Genomic DNA, 19,994 nt, shown 5'->3' with positions numbered 1-19,994 from the left:
TATTATATATTTTTTTATGATGCTCAGTTATTATTTTTTTTGCTACAGTACTTGGGTGTCATTAGATTGTAAGGTTGTGTGTCAAGTTGTCAACAATAAACAATGAAATTAAATTAAATACACAACAAACCAGCAAGCATGTTTGTATACTTATCCAAGATATTAGTGTAAATGTGCTGCTTACGTCTGTTCCAAGCAACAAGGGTAGTTTGCAGTGGGTTCTCCTACCTACGTCAACAACACAGGGCGGTACATGAATGGGCTGTGAGGGAGCAAGAGGGGGGCCTCATTTTACCACTTTTTAAAAAAAATTATTATTATTTTTTTTAAGAATGGGCGTTAACTAAGCATTGGTTACTGTTTGGTTCGCTACGACGTTTCGGGGCACTTGAGCATTGGACTACTGCGCCTACAGACTGCTGAGATCAGCCCTAGAGGGGAGCAAACATCTATCGGCTGCGCAGCGCAGGCTAGCAGCTGTGCGGGTCGTGGCATCCCGGAGCAGGAGGAGGCTGAGAGTCCTGCCTGTGAGCCATGGGTTTTCGCAAGAAGAACAAAAGCCCACCGGTGCTCAGCCACGAGTTTGTGATCCAGAACCACGCCGACATGGTGTCATGCCTGGCCATGATCATCCTGCTGGGCCTGATGTTTGAGGTACTGAACTGTGTGGATGGATGCAAGCGCGTTGATTAGCCGCCTAGCTTCTGCGAGGTTCCGTTAGCTGGCATGACAGCACATGGATTCTGTGAGGGGCCTATACAGCTTGGAAGTGATATTGGGGGTGTGATAAGAGTTATTACAACAACAAATACATGTTGTACAATAAATGCATTGACGCACAGTGTATATTGTTACATTACATCTAACTGTATGGCATTTTGAAGACAGCATAGTCAATGTAATTTATACACAGTATTTTAATTGTGAACAACTGCAGTTGATTTAGTAAATAACAAAAACTATCAAGGAAAACGTAAGATAATAAATATAACACAAAGAAAAAAAAGACTCAAAGATAACAGATTGTAAGTTGCTCTTTTCTCATGCATCTTACGCAAGATGATGAGTCTACAGTTATTAACACATGATGATGAATTGATTATCAGCACAACCAATCCAAACCATGCATCCATTTTATACTGATCATCAGGGTCAAGCATGTACTGAAGCATGTCTCTCCCAGCTGCCTTTGGAGAAGAGGCGGGGCACACCCTGGACTGATCAGCAGTCAGTCAGAGAGCACTTATACACAAACAAACATTAATACTCATGCTCGCACATTAGGACAATTTATCTAACATGCATGGTTTAGGTTGGATTGTTGGAAGAAATCAGAGTACACTACCTGGACAAAATGCAAGCACGGGGAGAACATGCAAACTCCACACAGGAATGCCAGAGCCTTTGAATCCATAACCTCTAGTCTGAACTATGAGCCGGATGTGGTAACTAATTGGCCACGGTGCTGCAACCCGAAATACCGTGTATTTAAATTAAAATATTTAAATGCATAGAAAACTTTCCAGAATTATTATTATATTAGTATAATATATGGAAAACCAAACACATATGTCATCTTGACGTACTCATTATGTGGGTTTCAAAAACGAAAAATACTTATTATATATAGAGGTATAGAAATTTTACACACAAGGAGCTCTTTTCCACAACTAAATACATGCATTTAAAAATGATCAAGCTTGCCATTTATTGTGTATTGTGTATCTATTAACAACTTCTGAGCAAAATAAGCCAATTATATTTTCTAACAGGATTAAATTTGTATTTGTAACATTCACATGCCTGGCTAAACTTAACGTCATTTTTCTCGAAATAATCCAAATGGATTTATAGCATCTTTAAAAAGTGTGTCTCGCATGTATGTACCGTTATACAGTATATCGTTGAAATATTTGACATCCATCCATTTTCCATAGTGCTTGCCTACATCAGAGTCGCATAGATGAACTGGATCTTATCCCAGCTGACTTCGGGGGAGAGACGATATACTGGTCATCAGACAGTCTCAGGGCACCCCATAATCATGTCTAGCTCATTTTGGTGGTTGCTGAGGCAACCCTAAACTAAATTAGAGCACTCCCTAAAATTTGAGATCATTATTTACTATATATGCTTTTTTCACAAGCTAGAGAAGAGTTCAAAGTAAACTATTCAGGACTTGGTCAAAAAAAGTTTTATCAACAAAAATACACCCGATCCTTCTCGTCTCTTTTCACTGGGGTGAGCTAAGCATGCCATGCAGTCTTCCAATCACATGTATTTGTTTAAGTGAGTAGACCTACCTAATCATAACCCTAAACAAGGATATGTGGCAAATTTCATGAACAATCAGTGGAAGGCGATCTCCAAGTGCCCACTTCACAGTGGGGATATGTGATTGCTCTGGCTGACTTGACATCATCCACAAGTGGAGATCTTCTTTCTGTTCCTAATGTAAACATACAATGTGTATTTTGAGTCCTTTTCCCTTTCCTCCATGTCAGACCATGTGCGTTTCTCCTGTGCTCAATTTAAAGGGAATGAGAAGAGCTGCGCCATTTGCCGGGAAGCACGTCAGTTGTGTTCACTCCCACAACAGCGCAAATAGACTTTTCAAACTGCGGCCACCTACGAAAATAGCACAAGAAAGAAAATTCCTCCTATGTGCACAGTTTGCACAAGACTTGCACTGGGCACGAAAATAGGGCCCCATAATGTGTGAAGCTGCATAAACTTTAAACATAAACATTAAACCCCTTAAAAAGTATTTGCAGCGTAGTTTCTTCCATGTAACCTTCTACTCACTCCTTGCGTTCTGTTGTACGTTTTGTCTGACAGATCATTCGATTTGAAAAATTGTTTGCACTTACAAACAGGTTGCAAGTTGCAGATTGTCTTCATGTTATTTATAAACATTTTGTCACGTAATGAATGACACCTTCTGCAAAGCAAGATACCTACAACAACTGAGTTAGTCCATCAACATTTTCTTTGCATTCTAGGTCACAGCAAAGTTTGCCATCATGTTCATCACGGTGCAGTACAACGTCACGCAAGTTCTCGGTGAGTAGAAGGTTGGTGATCGTCATCTCCTCGCAGAGTTCATGTTCAACATTTATTTCTGTGTTTCTGTCTGTTTTTTTTTTTTCCAGATGAAAAGAACGATCCAGTGAACCTTTACCATTATGGTCCTAAAGATGTGGCCACTATGTTTTTTTACCTTCTAATTGTTGTCATCCTTCATGCCCTGATACAAGAGTATATTCTTGACGTGAGTATACAAGCTCAAAAACCTTGCTTCTTGTAACACTCTGCCTCAATATATTGGGTATTTTATATGCGAAACAATTTTTGGTAGATAATTAGGTAAGCCTTTGTTATTGCTTTAGCCTTGAAAACGTAAATACATATACCATGCTTTGTGAGGGAAAGTTCGTACGCATGCTTTATACACACTTCTTCGGTGTGTACACGGCTACACACACTTGATAAATGTCACCCCTGATGTATCCTATCTATTAGTATATGTTTTGAAGGGCCATCTGCAATGTATCGAAATTGTACAGTGTATCAGGCAAGTATTCACAATATTCAAAGTATTCGCTTCACTCTCGCGGCCAGTTTTGGTAAAACATTTCACTATCGGTGCCTCCCACTAAACTACGCTGATATGAATATTGAGTAAGAGGGCGGATTCTGAATTTGTCCACTGTTGACGTATTCGGTAATTTTATTATTCAGATGTGACGAGACTACTACCTGTAAATATGTTGCAAAGTAGCAGTAGTAGTAGTCAAAATACTCAAAATATGGTAATACTTTGACAAAATCTTTGTCATTTCCGCCTGCAGTTTTACCAATTTTACTGAAAATATACGATAAACTTCTTTTTTTTCTTGTATGTGTCATTTGCATGCTTCATGTGCCATATATGTATATTTATTATTATTATTATTCTATTAAAAAAAACGTTTTTTTTGTGCCATTTTAATGTGCTCATCTTGTTTGCTTTCAGAAAATGAACAGAAGGTTGCATCTATCAAAGACCAAACACAGCAAGTTCAATGAATCAGGGCAATTGGCAGCATTTTACTTGTTCTCCTTCATTTGGGGCTGCAGCATCTTGACAGCGGTAAAAACACATCTCGTTACTCTAGTTGTGAAACTTTATTTATAGCACTGTAGGCTGGATATAGTTTTGCTTCTTTTGGTGTTTATATTTATTTTATTATATCATATGCATTTTCTTTTAATGTTCTTTACCGTAATGTATGGGTATGGAAGTTACTCAATGTTTGTGAATACAAATGGTTAGAATTTTCCTTGACAGTATGCCATCTTGACTTACAGTGTCAAAGGGATGATGCATTTTGGGGGCACTTACTATTTGAAAACAAATTTAGTTTTGACACATGGGTAAACTGCTTTGGGAGAGATACGAGCTTTCACAGGTGATCCATGGTGTTAAGATGAACCATTATTTTGGCAAAAGCACTAAGTGAATGCAAATGAGCCAAAGCAATTGAGAAGGATCTCTTTGCAATTTTGACGGTACTGACTTTATATGGGAAAGGAACCCAGTTTTGAGACGTGTTTAAGTTTTAGCAGGACTGGTTGTGTAAATGACCTTATGATTCTAAGAATGTCATTTCATTTCAAAAACTGAAATACTGTATATTTATTTTTCTTTCCACCTTTTGTTTTTGATAGGAGGACTTTGCAAAAAATCCCACTTTCCTATGGGAGGGTTATCCCCACACTCACATGGTGTACGTAAATATTTCCTTTCATGTCACTCTTTGTGTTTAAAAATAAAATATGTATAGTGATAAATAACCTCCTCTGCTCAGTTTTCAGGTCAAGTTTTTCTATATTTGCCAAATTGCCTATTGGCTCCATGCACTTCCTGAGTTGTACTTTCAAAAAGTCCGCAAGGTAAGGCTCATTTGTTTCAAGTCTGTATGTTTGCATATTGTACAAGTCTTTGTGTTTTCGTGACGATTTGAAGGCCATTTGCACTGTTTAGCCACGAAAGCAGACGTCAGCAATGTGGTGCACAAGAAGTAGCTCTCAGCTTCGAAATGTTGGTGAAAACTCAAGTAATCACCTGTTTCTTGTGACCAATGCAGCTGAATTTATCAAACAGATGTCATTTTGACACTTGCTCTAGACGAACCGAACCGAAACGGTTAAACTTAACTTTGTGGATAGTTTTCAATAAGTGTTCCGCCGCGAGGAAGTAAGTCACCGAACTTTCTATCACTAACTCTTGTCTGATTTGTCGTCTGTCTCCAGGAGGACATCCCCCGCCAACTCTACTACATTTGCCTTTATGTTGTTCACATCACTGGTGCCTACATCTTAAAGTAAGTAGAGGTATATGTGTGTTATCCATGATATGATTTGCGATTAAAATGGAATCACTTTTCAAAACCTCCTCCGAGGTGGTTCTGAAATGCAAGCCGACTGGGGTCGTGACCTCACTGTCATCTGATTGTTATTTCAAGTTTCATTCACGTCTATGTGGGCAATATGTTGGGGGAATGTGACATTTCCCGATGCCTAGGGTGGAATTAAAAAGCCGCGTGGCATATTGGAGAATGGATTTCCTCAGTAACAGCAGCTTGACACTGTAGCTGCTCTTTCGCTTTGAGAATGCTGCCCTGCAGCGGAGATGCAAGGCAGATATACAGATGACCATTTTGCAACTCAATTCAGAAATATGCTCCTGGCAAACTTGTAGCAATGTTTCCCTCTAACGTCTTTGAAACTTAAAGCAAATTGGCCATGCCAACCAATCTGGACAGCTACTTAAGTTCAATGTACAACACAATATTAAGTTAATGGACTGATTGACTGTCTTTTTGTGAGCTATGGCCTGTGTCAGATTTCAGGCACAAGTGCTGTTATTTTTATGTCAACACCTAAAAATTCCCTGATTTATGACATTTATGAGGCTGATAATTGCACCACTTGTAGAGTGAGCCTGTAATCAGTGAAAGTGTCTCTGTTGTTCTTCTGTCATTTGTTCAGCCTCCACCGACTCGGTGTGGTGTTGCTGGTCCCTCACTACTTGGTGGAGCTACTGTTTCATGCCTCGCGCCTCTTCTACTTCAGTGATGAGAACAAGCAGAAGGGGTATCGTTCATACAACTAATAAGTTGTCATAAAGGTGGTGACATACTCTCCTTGTGACCACAACCACATTGTGTAATGTAATGTCATTTTGTTTTTCTTGTCTTGTTACAGTTTCACTCTGTGGGCTTTGCTTTTCGTCATCGCTCGCCTCCTCACTCTCACTCTGTCAGTTCTGACATTTGGCTTTGGCTTGCCCCGGACAGAAAACCAAGGTTTTTCTCTTGTGGAAGGCAACTTTAATGTGCTCACCATAAGGCAAGTCCAACTGCATGCCATCAATGTGACGATTGATTTATTCTGACAAATATTTTGTGTGCAAAACTTTACAACACATGGAGATTTGGAATGTTCATTTGAGTACATTTCTCTACACAGCTAACATTAATAATTATCATTTAATCAGTAATTGTTTTGTTTTTTTAGTGCGCACAAGTTTCCTGGTATTTAACACCTATAAGTAAGGGGTGCACATAAGTGGTGTGGAGGTGCGCATGCACACAGAAAATTCAGATTGCACACCAAAGTTAAACATGTCACTGTGCATTTGTGCACGAAGCAATTTTCAAATTTTCTGCTCTTGAGACCGGAGCAGATGGAGATTGATTATTGTTTAGGTCTCAACATGTTAGTTTAACCGAACAAATCCCTCACCTGAACATATTCAGGCATTTTTTAGTTAATTTGAGCTTAATTTGATAGCGACGGCGAATGAGTGTCGAGGGGCCACCAAAGAGGCGGTAGTGTTCGTGGGCGTCTCGTTGTGCAGCAGCTACGACGGTTCGTTAAAATATCTTTAAAGGCTGGCTGATGAAATGATAAAGACACTCACAAAATAACTTTTCCTTGGTAGACTTATGCAATGCGGTCGATAGACTTGGATAGATTGCATTTCAAGCTTAAACAGTTGCGCTATATTTGCACTTCCACATTTGCGGTCCCTTCTCAAGGTTTCTCATTTTTCCCTTGATGGGTTATTTTGAGTTGTTCCTTGCCCACTTGTGGTTCAATCAGGGGAGGTCGTTAATAGCCCTTTGAGACTCTTTTGTGATTAAGGGCTATATAAATAAACTTGACCTGACTTGACTTCGTTCACATTTCAATAGTGAATAAAGGTGGCTTAAATATTGTGTGCAATAAAAAAAAAAAATGCTATTCCGAAGCAGCAATCACGATTAGTAATCATTACCCATATTGTCAAAAATATTGTCACCGCAGATTTCCTTCAAATATCGTGATATAATTTTTAAGCTATTTTGCACACCCCTACTCATAATCTTTGGATGTGGTGCGCTAATTGCACACTAGTCTCATGCACATCTCCGCTCTAAAGTGGGCACTTGGAGACCATCCCCCACCCTGTGTGATGATTTAAAAATATAATAATGATGATAGTAGTAATAATAACAACAGTTATATAACAATACCTCATTTTTTATTCGTAGCTGTCTTTTGATACTTAAAATCACCAAGATAATGCAGATTGACCACCTCAGAAAATTAAACAAAATCGGTTATTTTCTCTCTCCCATGGATTTGGAAAAAGTAATCCATGCTTTATAAATTTACAGTCTGGAATATGAGTACTGTAATGTACCATACACTGCTGCCATTTTTTTTTTTTTTAACCAAGTGAGCACATTTTAGTCCTCGCTGCCCTCTACTGGTTGCCCATAAGTTTAAATGTTGATTTAAAAATGTTACTACTGTTTTTATTTTGTAGCCTTCCTTGGCCCCAATTTGTCGCCAAAGGAGATAAGATTTTGCTATTTCGGCTCCTAGACTTTGAAACACACTTTGGGAAGATCTCAGATATGCAAACTTTGTCTGCTTTTATATCTCTTAACACTTTTAGCATGTTTGCATTATTTTAATGGTGCTGGTTTTGTTCTGTTATGCGGCATTTAATTATTATCTGATTGTATGGACTCTTTCTTCTAAAGCACCTTGTGCCCTTGTTTAGAAAAGTACGATATACATATTATTATTATTATTATGTGGACTATTGTCGTCCAAAAGAGTTTAAACCAGTTAAAACTGCCTAAAACCAGTTGAGAATGAATAAACAGTGCCACTGTTACTTGCAGGCAAGTTGTGCACTACATTTTGTTTCAGTTCTTAAAAGAAGGGATTAATCAACAATCAATTCCACACAATTGTCATAATTCTCAATGATCATTTCATTGACTAATTAATTGCTATACGCCTAGTTGACATGGACCGCAATGGTACAGTATATCTAATCATGCAGGAATGCATGAGAAAATCCAGATGTCTTTGTGGTCGTCTAAAGCTGTACTTCAAATTAACAGTTTTACTGAGTTTTAATATGAAAATATAAATCAGTGTACACAGTTTTAGTGTTGCAGGCTCAAGTGTGTCTGTTATTCCCTTTTAGGATGGCATGTTTGGCAGCCGTCTGCCTGACTCAGGCATGGATGATGTGGAAGTTTATCAATTTCCAGTTGAAGAAGTGGAGGGAACACAGCCAGAACCAGGCATCAAAGAAGAAGACTGCCAGCCCAAAGAGCAAACCTCACAAAAGGGAGCTTACAAGGGGTGAGTGGTTGAGAGCCTCAGCATTGAGTCAGCAGCACCACAAAGTGACAAAGTGGACGCGCTTGTAGTTGAAAAAGCCACATACGTTTTTACATCCAATGGCATCCGAGTTCATCGAAGGCTTTTGTCTCTCTAGAATAGTAAGGATTATCGTTTTGCAACCTCTACCCACTATCGTTATTTGTCTGTGTTTTAGGAGTGCCTTGGTTGTTTACTTGTATCAGTTATTGGAAAAGGCGCGAGGACACAAGGCTTTTGCACCAGCAGGAACTCGATATGAAAGAAAATATAGACTCGCACTATATCAGCGTTTGAAAATCTCGCGATATTTTTCACTCTATTCATGTTGTAACATTGCTTGCCTCTTATGTCACCTTATGTCCCAAAAACACTACAGATGATCACAAAAATTTACAAGTTTGTGAGTAGACATGTCATAATCGTAGTCTGAAAATATTAGAACGAAACTCAACAATATTTTGGATTATATTAACATCGGAAGCGTTATGCATGAATGTGGCAGCGCTTCCAACATTAATATTATCAAAAATATTGCGAATATTTTCAGACTATTTTGGAGACAATCAGTAGCTTTATTTTTATTTTTATTACATACAGTGATGTAATGCGACTGGGAGAGCCAATGTACGACGTGAACAGAATAAAAAATATTGTACATTTCATTCTAATATTTTCAGACTATGATTTGCACGTCTTAAATCCAACACAATCACACCATTAAAATTAAATGTAAAATATATTTGGTCCGGAAGTTCCGGAACCTTAATTTATTAATCACAGAAAGAAATATCTCTTTTATCTCTTTTACTGCACTCCATCAGAACTTTAGCGAGTACCCTCAACCCTGACACCCTCTCACGCCGATGTGCAAGATACTGTATATTGAGTAAATTATATAGATACAGAGCTCAAAGTGGGGATACAAAAAAAACAGAAAGATTCCAACCCAGTTTACTAGTAGTATCTTTCAGATGTTGTCGCTATTGTAATGTAGGAAACATTGAACCGAATCCTTGTGTTCTGTTTACTTGTTTCATCAGCAGGAGCTGCCAATGGAATTGTGAAGCCTGACGATAAAGCGTCACCACGGGCGAGAAGAGTTAAAAACTCATAAAGATGGCGCAGTCGCCAAAAAGCTGGCACGGTGACATACTATATGTTCTATACACCACTTAGCAATGTGTCTACTGCTATCTAAACAAAATCACACTAAGAAACCTCACGTAGCCCTCTCTTTGATATTAAGATTCACTTTGTTAGATACTCACTGCGAGTTATTAACTTGGTTCTCTGTTGGTTGGCGAGACAGAGTTGGGTCTGTGCTTTAACCCGAACAGATTTCACTCTTCAAAAAAAGTGTCCTTTTGTGTACAACCATGATCCTGCATTGAGTTGTTGTGATATATGAGTCCACATTTCAGTCCTTCAAAATGCAACTATGTGAAGTGTTTCTTTACACATAAACTGTACAGGGTTGTTTGTTTGTTTGTTTTTGTTTGGGCCTTAATTAGATAAACTGACCAAACAGGCTTCTGGCTCATGTCCCAAAAGTCTTTATTGCACATCACTAGAAATTATGATTTTGACAGGGGGGAAAAAATATCCCTATTAATCACCCTGTGAATAGTAGTAGTGTTATTTAGATACTGTGTCAAAGTTGTGACCTAATGATCATTTCTTGCCATTACAGATAGTCAGTGCCTTTGAAATCCACCACTGGATTGAGGCACTTTTTCTTGTTTTCTTGTACAAACCCCAATTCCAATGAAGTTGGAACGTTGTATAAAATGCAAATAAAAGAGGAATCCTTCCCAGCTTAAAGTATATTTAGTTGAACATACTTCAACGTTACAGTTTTTTTCTTCCTTTTTTAAATGTGATGCCTGCAACGTGTGAGCTGTGACGGGGGAAACAAAAGACTGGGAAAATTGAGCAATGCTCAAAAAACACCTGTTTGACACATTCCACAGGTGAACAGTTAAACTGGAAACCAGTGAATATCATGATAGGGTAAAAAAGGAGCGTCCCCCGAAAGTGGTCACAAGCAAGGATAGGGTCGCATTCGCCATTTTGTGAACAACTGCGTGAACAAATAGTCCAACACTTACTATGTTTCTCGACATACAATGGCAAGAATTTAGAGATTTCATCATCCACAATCTGTAATATCAAAGGATTTTGGGAATTTTGAGAAATCTCTACATGTAAGTAGCAAAGATGAAAACCAACTTGTGACCTTTGATCCCTCGGGCAGCACTTGCATTAATAACTGGCATCTTTGTGGAAAAGATATTGCCACGTGGGTTCAGGGACATTTTTAGAAAGGTTTTTTTAGTTTTAGGGTCATCCCTGTTTATTAAGTTTAAGCCAACAATGTGGCTTTTTAGTAAAAGAGTTCCAGTACTAGATTGGCCTGCCAGCAGTCCAGACCTGTCTCCCACTGAAGTGCATAATATGATATTAGAGATTTTGAGCTACAGAAGTTACATCAAGGAAGAATGGGAAATAATTCCGCTCACAAAGCTTCAAGTGAGTGTCACTTCCCAAACACTTATTGAGCAGCAAACGTGCCGCTGTCCCAGCTTTTTTTGGAACATGTTGCAGGCATCAAATTCAAAATGAGTGAAGAATAAAGTTGATCAGTTTGAACATTAGAAAACATGTCTTTGTAGTGTATTCAAATGAATATAGGTTGAAAAGGACTTGCAAATCCTTGTTTTTTTTGTTTTTGTTTTTGTTTTTGTTTTTTTTACACAATGTCCCAACTTCATTGGAACGGCGGTTTGCCATTATCACTAGCTTGGTTCTCAGCTTCACCCTGCTCACAGGGGGCGTCCACGTCTGGAAGCTGTACTGTTACTTTTGAGGCTTTGCTGTATACATACAGTTAAATCCAACTATCAGCATGGGCAAGAAGGCTGCAACTCTGTGTTTTTGGTATGGTAACGCCAATGCATGGTGGTTGGAACACATAATGGCTAATGCCTGCCTGTGTTGTTTAGTTTGCTATGTTCTCTCTCTCTCTCTCTCTCTCTCTGTCTCTCTCTCTCTCTCTCTCTCTCTCGCTTTCTCTCTCTCACACAGAAGCATTCAGTGGCCTTTTTACAACTGCTGCAAGAGGTTTATTTATTTTTTAATCACAGACTATTGTTGGTTATTATAACCAGCAAACACAGCGGAACATAGCAACTGTGCTCAGTTAATCCAAACAATACAATCCTTCTTCAAGTGTCCTTATAATGTCAGTGGGTCGTATCACTTGTTCTGCCTGTGTTTGTTTTGTTTGCCTTCTCAGTTTTTTTCTTTCACATTCTCGGGCGTCAAGGCATTAACTGTTCCCCTGCATACATCCTGTGGTGCAATGAGAAGTGTGTCTGTGTGTGACGTGTGTTCTGAATATTGTACGTGATGTGTGGAAATTGACTTGGCCGGCATTATGAGGATGACAAAAGTGTTTGTCTGTTAGTCGTCTGTTGAAGAAAAAATAATAACAGCCTGTGCAGCGCATGAATTGTAGGAAGTCAGTCAATTAAATCCTGCCTCATCTGGTCCCCTGCAAACTGTAAAGCATGCCCGTTAGATTTTCCTGTGTGTGAAAGGCTAAGTTGCAAAAGTTCCAGTTGCTAAATGTTTCTGTGTTTGCACAAAACCCGACCGACCTTCCCTTTTTATGAGTGCCTGTGATTGTGTTGAAGTGCTTCGCTAGGAATCACTCAAATTGTCCTGTTAGACCTAAACGTTCCTCCCATTGGCCTTGTGAAGATATGACATTCAGAATTTATTTGGAGTCTAAGTGTAGAAAGAAAACAGTAAATAAAAATGCCAATCCCGTTTGCTTCTTTTAGTTCACCTTATTGGGAATTGGGCAGCCCAGTTAGGGTTAGTGTTTGACAGTGTCACATAATGGAGGGAGGAGCAGAGTATTGTCAAAGATGTAAAAGGAACCCTACACTGTAATAACTAATAAGTGTCAGATTTTACAGCTATTTTTATATTGGGGGTGTCTCTTGTTATTCTAAGCGGTGTGAGTATGTGTCTTGCATTCAAATTATTTTTAATCCAGGAATGAAGCTTGCTGAACTGTTAGTGTGGTTATTATATATTGTTGTGTGAATGTCTGACCTTATTTGATTTGTATTTTGACTCCGTAACCGTAACCATGATCGAATCAATTTTAGAGCAGAGGCAGGCACATTTTTCTGCTCAAGAGCTCAATTTAAAATGGACAGATGGTCCAGGTCATTGGTGAGGTGAAATAAATAAATAAATAAAGTGTACATTAGGTAAAATCTGTCCCCCAAAAATGTAATCTCATTTTTATGTGTTATTTATAAGAAATTGAATTGTAATTGATTAAACAATTATTTTATAAAATATTTTATGAGCTAAAATACTATAAAATAATTTTAGTTTTATTATTATTATGTGTAATATCTAAATTGATTGATTTAGCGACCTGCTCATCTGCAATTTGCCATTGTATTATGGCCTCCAAGGCAGTCCATTTAAAACATGTACAGTATCGTTACCCAAAATGCATCTTTTGCATAAAAAAACCAACACATCATGTAATACATACATTTGTCAGAATTATAAATTGGAGATGCTTGAATAAAATAGGTTTGCTTTTTCACTTGTTAACTAACGGACAGTTGCCAATGTCTTTGCCTCCAATAAGACACGTATTATTGTATGTCATTTTTTCACTTCTGTATGGATTTATTATGTTGTTTCCTGTTATGCGATGATTGTGCATTTTCTTTTTTGAATATGTTGTCTCTGAAATGGGCTGATGGTATATATAAATACGGTATATATTTATGCAAATTCTTGTGTGTTCTAATCATATTTTTTGTCATTTTTAAATGTTGTGTTTACATAAAGTTTTCTGTTCATTACAACACGCCTTTTGACCCCAATTGAATCACAGCACAGCAGCTTTTGCATTAGGCCTACTGGAGAATTTCTAAAATAGTTGTGCCAAAGGTGTCGTTTTTTCGAGTAAAGGAATAGGACGACATTTCATCTTCTTACGACTTTACCACAACTTTTTTATTATTATTATTTGCACTTATTCCATGATTGGCTGGCGTGACCCAAGTGAGGATAAATGGACGTAAGGAACTAATCAGTGGGATTTATTGGTTTGATCCTACTTCTTGGCACCAGAGGGCATCGCTGAGCTTTATTTGCCCGGCGGACAGAAGTGGTCATAGCTGCACACAAAGCTGCATTAATAAATCATTTGTCGGGAGTGAGAACGAGAGAGTGCAACATTATCTTCTCAACCACTATAGCTTCATTCAGTTGATTTTGTCCTCAGTTATCACTTGTCAGTCAACCAAATCAGTTGACATTTAGTGTCATAAATCTAAATCTGGGTGTGTTTCCCGATGTTGGCCTTGCCTCAACCGACCTTATGCGACTTGAGTGTGACGTGTGTATTCATCGATCGTGAGGAATGATTTCATTTCAGGAAGAAAAAAAAACACAAAACACACACACACACACACCTGCAGGTAGTTCTCACATGTTGTGCTGCTCCAGAGCCCGTAATGGCTTTTCTCATGCCAAGCAGACAGCATGATGGATCCGTAAGAGGCAGAGAGGAAGACTCCAGCTCTATAGGGTCACTACAAGGACGGGAGTTCACACACACATTCTCTATCAAACAAACACAAACTCATCAACAGCCCAAACATACATGATCTGGAGTGTGCTTGAGAGGAAAAGTGCCCAGGATAAAAGTGAGGAGAGCGTACCCTCCCTAGTAATTCCTCCCCTACAACCAACGAGGATAAGTCTTTTTGTGGATTGTCAGTATTATGTGTAATTTCCATATAAATTAACTTCATTAAAAGTGGAGTACTTTCTTATTTAACAAAGCTCATTTTAAATTCTGTATTTAATAGGACATGTAATCCCAGACTCACAGACAAATAGCCACCAATTAGCTGGGATGGATCGTGTGTGTGTGTGTGTGTACTTGTACATATTACATTGTGAGGACCAAATACGTCTTTAACCAACAGATTGAGGACATTTTGGCCGGTCCTCACAACTCAAGACCTCTTTTTGAGCGTCAAGACTTGGTTTTAGAGTTTAGGTTTGAATTGGGTTATGGTTGAGGTTAGGGTAAGGAATGGGGGTAGGCAATAATTTTTGATGGTTGGGGTTAGGTTAAGGGGCTAGGAAATGCATTATGTCTATGGATGTCCTCACAATTATATAAGCACACGTGTGCGTGTGTATGTAACGTGTGTGTGGGTGTTTATATTACACCATGGGGACCATTTTCTGGGTTTTTACTATCATTGTGGGGACCACGTGTCCTTGTGGGGACATTTTGGTGGTCCCCATGAGTCCAAACATCTTTTTGACGGTCAAAACTTAGTATTAGAGTTTAGGTTTGAATTTGGTTTTGGTTGAGGTTAGGCTAAGGGTTAGGGTTAGGGTTAGGGTAAGGCAGTCAGTCAGTTGTGATGGTTAAGGTTAGGGTCAATGAGATGTCCCCACAAGAAATGTAAACACAAGATGTGCGTGCGTGCGTGTGCATGTGTGAGCGCGAGTGTGCGTGTAATCTCGTGTAAAAGATTGTATTCCTCCAACATTGTTTTTATTGATTGTCTCAGAAGAGCAAATTGGGCAGCAGCTGCTCTCCGAGACTGTTTTTTGTTCTTCTTTCCGTGCAGTGCTCTGTGAAGCGCAGAGGAGATCTGACCTAAGACGTTCATGACCTTTGGCTATTTGTGGGCCAGCAAACCAGAGGGGAGTGTTTGAGGTGGCCAGCTGAGCAGGTGTGCAGCGAAGAAGAGCAGTATAGAAGCAATGGAAACATCTGGAGGCGTTAGAAATCTGGGACTACAAAGGAGACGGGAGTTGAAAGGACATGCTCAAGGAAGCGAGGGGAAGAAAATCAGGCAAAAATGCTGAGCAGACTGTTCTGATTCTGTTTAGAGTTGACATAAATGCACTAAAAGAGGAAAAAGTGCATGTGATGGTTAAAGATGGTTGGACTAAAAGAGAGTATGTGAGTGTGTATGTGTGTGCATGTCAGAATTGCCTATGTAGTAATTGCAGGTTTGTAATAAGGAGAATCGAGATTACCTGCTTCTTCAATTATAATTAAGTTTTGACCCAAAAAAAAAACATTCAAAAAGATTTTTGATCAAGTTTCTCTCCATATGACCTCATTTCAAATTACACTCACTTGCCACTTTATTAGGTACACCTTGCAACTGCTCGTTAAACAAAAACTTGTAATCAGCCAATCACATGGCAGCAACTCAATGCATTAAGGCATGTAGCCATAATCAAGACGATCTGCTGCAGTTCAAACCGAGCATCAAAATGGGGAACAATGGTGATAGAAGTGACTTTGAACATGGCATGGTTTTTGGGTTATTTGTTAAAGGGACACTTGACTCATTGAGCCATTTTCAGCAGTAAAAAGTTAATATTTTGTCCAGAATAAATTTTATAACTTCATTATTTCTCATGTAGAATTAATACCTTTAAAAACAAAATTTTCCACTTGCTGTCGACTGAAGGTGACGTCACCTCTGCTGAGGAAGTAGGTAACGACCAATAATGGCTCAGTTTGGTGATGTCATCTTCAGTCAACAGCAAGTGGCAAAAAAAAAAAAACGTTTTTAAAGGTATTAATTGTATACAAAAAAATTATGTAGTCAAATTCATTCTGGACAAAATACTAACTTTCTACTGCTGAAAATGGCTCAATGAGTCAAGTATCCCTTTAAATCCCTAAAAAATATATAATAACCCGACTTTTTGGGGGGGGTTTTCTACACAAAAATAACCCAACTTTTTAGGTTATTTATTTAACCCAAAAACTTCAAGATATCGATGTTGGTTGTGCAAAAACAACCCAGTTTTTTGGGCTGTTTTGTGCGTAATTCATTCGACCCAACTTTCTGAGTCCCAAAAGTTGTGTCGATCCCTTTTTTAACCAGTTGTTTTTAGAGTGCAGAAACTGCTGATTAACGGGGATTTTCACGCACAACCATTTCTAGGGTTTACAGAGAATGGTCCGAAAAAGGGGAAATATCCAGTGAGCAGCAGTTCTGTGGCGAAAAATGTCAGATGAGAATGGCCGGACTAGTTTGAGCTGATAGAAAGGCAACAGTAATTCCGAGGTATGCAGCAGAAAAAGCATCTCCGAACACACAACACTTCGAACCTTGAGCAGCACAAGAACACACCACACTAGCCAGGTGTACCTAATAAATTGGCCAGTGAGAGTATGATTTAATGAGCCATTTGCAGTTTCCCAGTACATGCAGGTCGGTGAGTAGGCGCTCAACCCTCAACTCAACTTTGTTTATACGCCAGTAAGACTACTTAAGCAACGACAACTGTAACAAAGTTCTGAACAGAAAGAGTGAACATAAGTAGTGCAGACAGCCTTTATTGTCACTGCATGGTGCTCGCCGGGAGTCGAGCAGCGTCGAGAGAGGACGAGACTCGAGATCGGGTGTCAAGTGGCACCAAACGGAAAGAATTGGAACGATGGAGCTTCAACTGTCACCGATTTGTTGTGGTGGTGGCAAAATTGTCTCACCGATCGTGTAAACTTTCAATCTTCTTTATACTACTAGCTCACAAATGAAAAGCTGATTTGAATCGTTATTATCGCATAACCACACCACAGAGTTGGCTGGAGGGGCTATCTCATAAAAATAAAAAAAAGTCACTACTTTTTTGTTGACATTTCCACCTTGAAAGGCCCCAAGCACCAAACTATTGAATATACCCGACCACACGTTGTCACACATATAAAGCATGACGATATTTTTCCTTCCATCCCAGTAGCTTGACTGGAAACTCGCATGCTGCCTAATCTTTCTCAGGGTCAGTAAGTTGCTCTGCATATGGTCAATTGTATTGTAACGTGAATCGCGGCGCAAGGATCGAGCATCAAGGAGGTTCCAGGGTCTCGTTTAATTTGAGGGACCTCTGATGTATCTTCTGGGTGACCGATGAAATGGGCGTGCAGATGGTGAACAATGCAGGACTTCAATTAAACTAGTTAAGCCTCAGTTTTTGTCATTATTTAATTAATTCAGTTTGAAGATACATATGTGCTGATACTGAATGTCTTATTTATTTGGGGCACCATTTGATACCAAAATGACACATTGGCTAGCCGATACACTGGCTCGTGGGCTCTACACCTAACCAACCACCTATTTCTAACTCTATGGCAGTCATTTTGACAAAAACGCATTTGGCCACATATATAAAATAAAAACATTCTGATGGTTCTACACTGTTTTTGCATTCAACATAATATATAAGCAGAACAGCAAGATTAAACATACAGTATACTTCGCTGGCGTCGGGCTGAAGCCTCATAAGTCACAATTTGGTCAATTTCGTATTTGTACAAAAATCTATACGACTGGTCAATGCACACGTGCGGGTGTTTACAAATTACTGACCAATCTGCAGTGTTGATGATGCAATGCCAATGGTTGAACAAATATGTTTGCGGGGTCTCCTGGAAGGTGACTATTAAGGATTTGGCCTGACTCTAGCGATTAAAAAGTCACTTCAATATGACTTTTGCACACGTGGGGCACAAGATAGTTGCACAGTCGTGGATATATATAATAGATATAAATATTCATATATTTTTATTAATTAAATATTGTAACTTGTACTCTTTTACTGTGTTGAGCTCGCCATTGTGGTCCTAAATTCACTTGGACAGATCGTAACACACACTGTGATTTACATCCACTTTTATTGAAATCACTCAGGCTTGGATGGGCGGTTCTGTCTCATGCAAATGAGCCACTGCTCCCCTTGTCCCCCTGTACTGTGCCAATGCGAGAAGAGCTTTTGTTACCATGACAACTAAGGGCGTCAGTAGGGAGTGGTTTTTCATTGAGTGCGAAATGTATTCCAATAGGCTCTTGTGCTGTCGACGCATGTTATGTGCAATTCATGTTAACGGTACTATGGTAATAACAATACGGTTTCATTTTATTAAAAAAAAAAAACGTGTCTCTTTGAATCTTACCCAAGTGGATTTGTACGATTAGATGCAGTGCTGCCTCATAAATGTCTTCTAACAAAAAAATTCACATCACTGTCGGTGTCCGCGAGGTGCTATCGATGGTGATACTGGTGTGTGTGTGTGTGTGTGTGTGTGTGTGTGTGTGTGTGTGTGTGTGTGTGTGTGTGTGTGTGTGTGTGTGTGTGTGTGTGGGGGGGGGTGTGTGTGTGTGTGTGTGTGTGTGTGTGTGTGTGTGTGTGTGTGTGTGTGTGTGTGTGTTCGTGCATTAGCTGTTCCACTATCCTCCTGAAACCTCATCTCTACCTGTTAAGAATTTCAAGCAGCTTCTTGTTCTCACCCTCCCACACCTCACTCAACAATCTCCAAAATCCTCACAGAGCGACTCTCAACAATGAATTCCACATAGGTAAATAAAGTACAATGCTCTTTGGTTCAGAATTGAAACCTGAATCCAGCTTGCTAATAATTGTAACATTAATAACTGTTGTATGTTGCAAATCCTTGAAGACTAAGTACGATTGATGATTCCTCAAAAGTTAACAAAATGTACCCACGCTGTCTGCACAGAAGTCAGGTGAGTGAACCACTACATCGTCTTTGGCTAATTCAATTCTTGATTCAACATTTCCGACTACACAAACATGATGTTTAGCAATGGGGCCTCCTTCTTTCTTTCTTTTTACGCATTTCTGCTGTAGTAATTTATCAAAACAAGTGTAATTGAACTTTGAAGATTATGCAAAGTGTCACGATGGGCGTGAGAGGTTGAGGGATGGTGGGCCCAAATGCGGGAAAACACGGCAGGGAGACAGGAATGAAGGACAAAGTGAAAAACTTTATTGAAGCATCGAGAGAAAGGTGAGTAGACCATGACTGGATGGGACGAGAGTAGGCTGGTCGCCATGACAGCAATGTGGACGACTTGACAGAGAAGAAGACGACTTGACGCGATGAGACGAGAAACACAGACTCCCAGACATAATGTCGACAATGCTCCCACACCGACTGGACAAACACAACAGACTAAGGCTTCGTTCCTCAAACAAATCTCGTACACACAGAAGCATTTCTAGACTTGCGTGTGTCCAAAAGAAGACGCTGAGGACGTTTAACGGCTGTAATGTATAATGCCAAGTCTGGAGTGGCGCTGTAGCGCAGCCACAGGGAGTTAACTGAAAGCGAAGAAGAAAAATCAGCGAAGAAGACGAACACTTTTTTTTCTAACTTTATTGCAATC

General features: G+C 39.3%; 1 protein-coding gene across 2 annotated transcripts; it reads left to right on the top strand.

The window, feature by feature from the left end:
- The first annotated feature begins 217 nt into the window (after positions 1-217).
- Positions 218-13,921, top strand: LOC147178406 (translocating chain-associated membrane protein 1-like 1). 2 transcript variants are annotated; one of them, XM_086069380.1, is made up of 11 exons: positions 218-654; positions 3,003-3,063; positions 3,153-3,271; positions 4,016-4,132; positions 4,711-4,769; positions 4,851-4,935; positions 5,296-5,366; positions 6,034-6,138; positions 6,250-6,393; positions 8,534-8,694; positions 9,759-13,921. In XM_086069380.1, the coding sequence occupies exons 1-11, from the start codon at positions 535-537 to the stop codon at positions 9,827-9,829; spliced, it is 1,113 nt and encodes a 370-aa protein (XP_085925506.1). In that variant the 5' UTR covers positions 218-534; the 3' UTR covers positions 9,830-13,921. The 2 variants fall into 2 exon arrangements, with proteins under 2 accessions (XP_085925506.1, XP_085925505.1); XM_086069379.1 differs by having other exon boundaries at positions 9,756-13,921.
- The last annotated feature ends 6,073 nt before the right edge of the window (positions 13,922-19,994 follow it).

The sequence above is a fragment of the Leptonotus elevatus genome, chromosome 2 (genome assembly GCF_054856555.1).
Source record: "Leptonotus elevatus isolate MCC_2025b chromosome 2, RoL_Lele_1.0, whole genome shotgun sequence".
NCBI lineage: Eukaryota > Metazoa > Chordata > Actinopteri > Syngnathiformes > Syngnathidae > Leptonotus > Leptonotus elevatus.
The sequence above is the reverse complement of the archived record's forward strand: the minus strand, read 5'-3'. Positions and strand labels throughout refer to the sequence as shown.

Excerpts from the sequence above, each read along its gene's own strand:
- LOC147178406 (XM_086069379.1), top strand. The coding sequence starts at position 535 with ATGGGTTTTCGCAAGAAGAACAAAAGCCCACCGGTGCTCAGCCACGAG. Across the intron at positions 6,139-6,249 it reads GATGAGAACAAGCAGAAGGG|TTTCACTCTGTGGGCTTTGC; the intron begins GTATCGTTCATA and ends GTCTTGTTACAG. Across the intron at positions 6,394-8,533 it reads TTTAATGTGCTCACCATAAG|GATGGCATGTTTGGCAGCCG; the intron begins GCAAGTCCAACT and ends ATTCCCTTTTAG.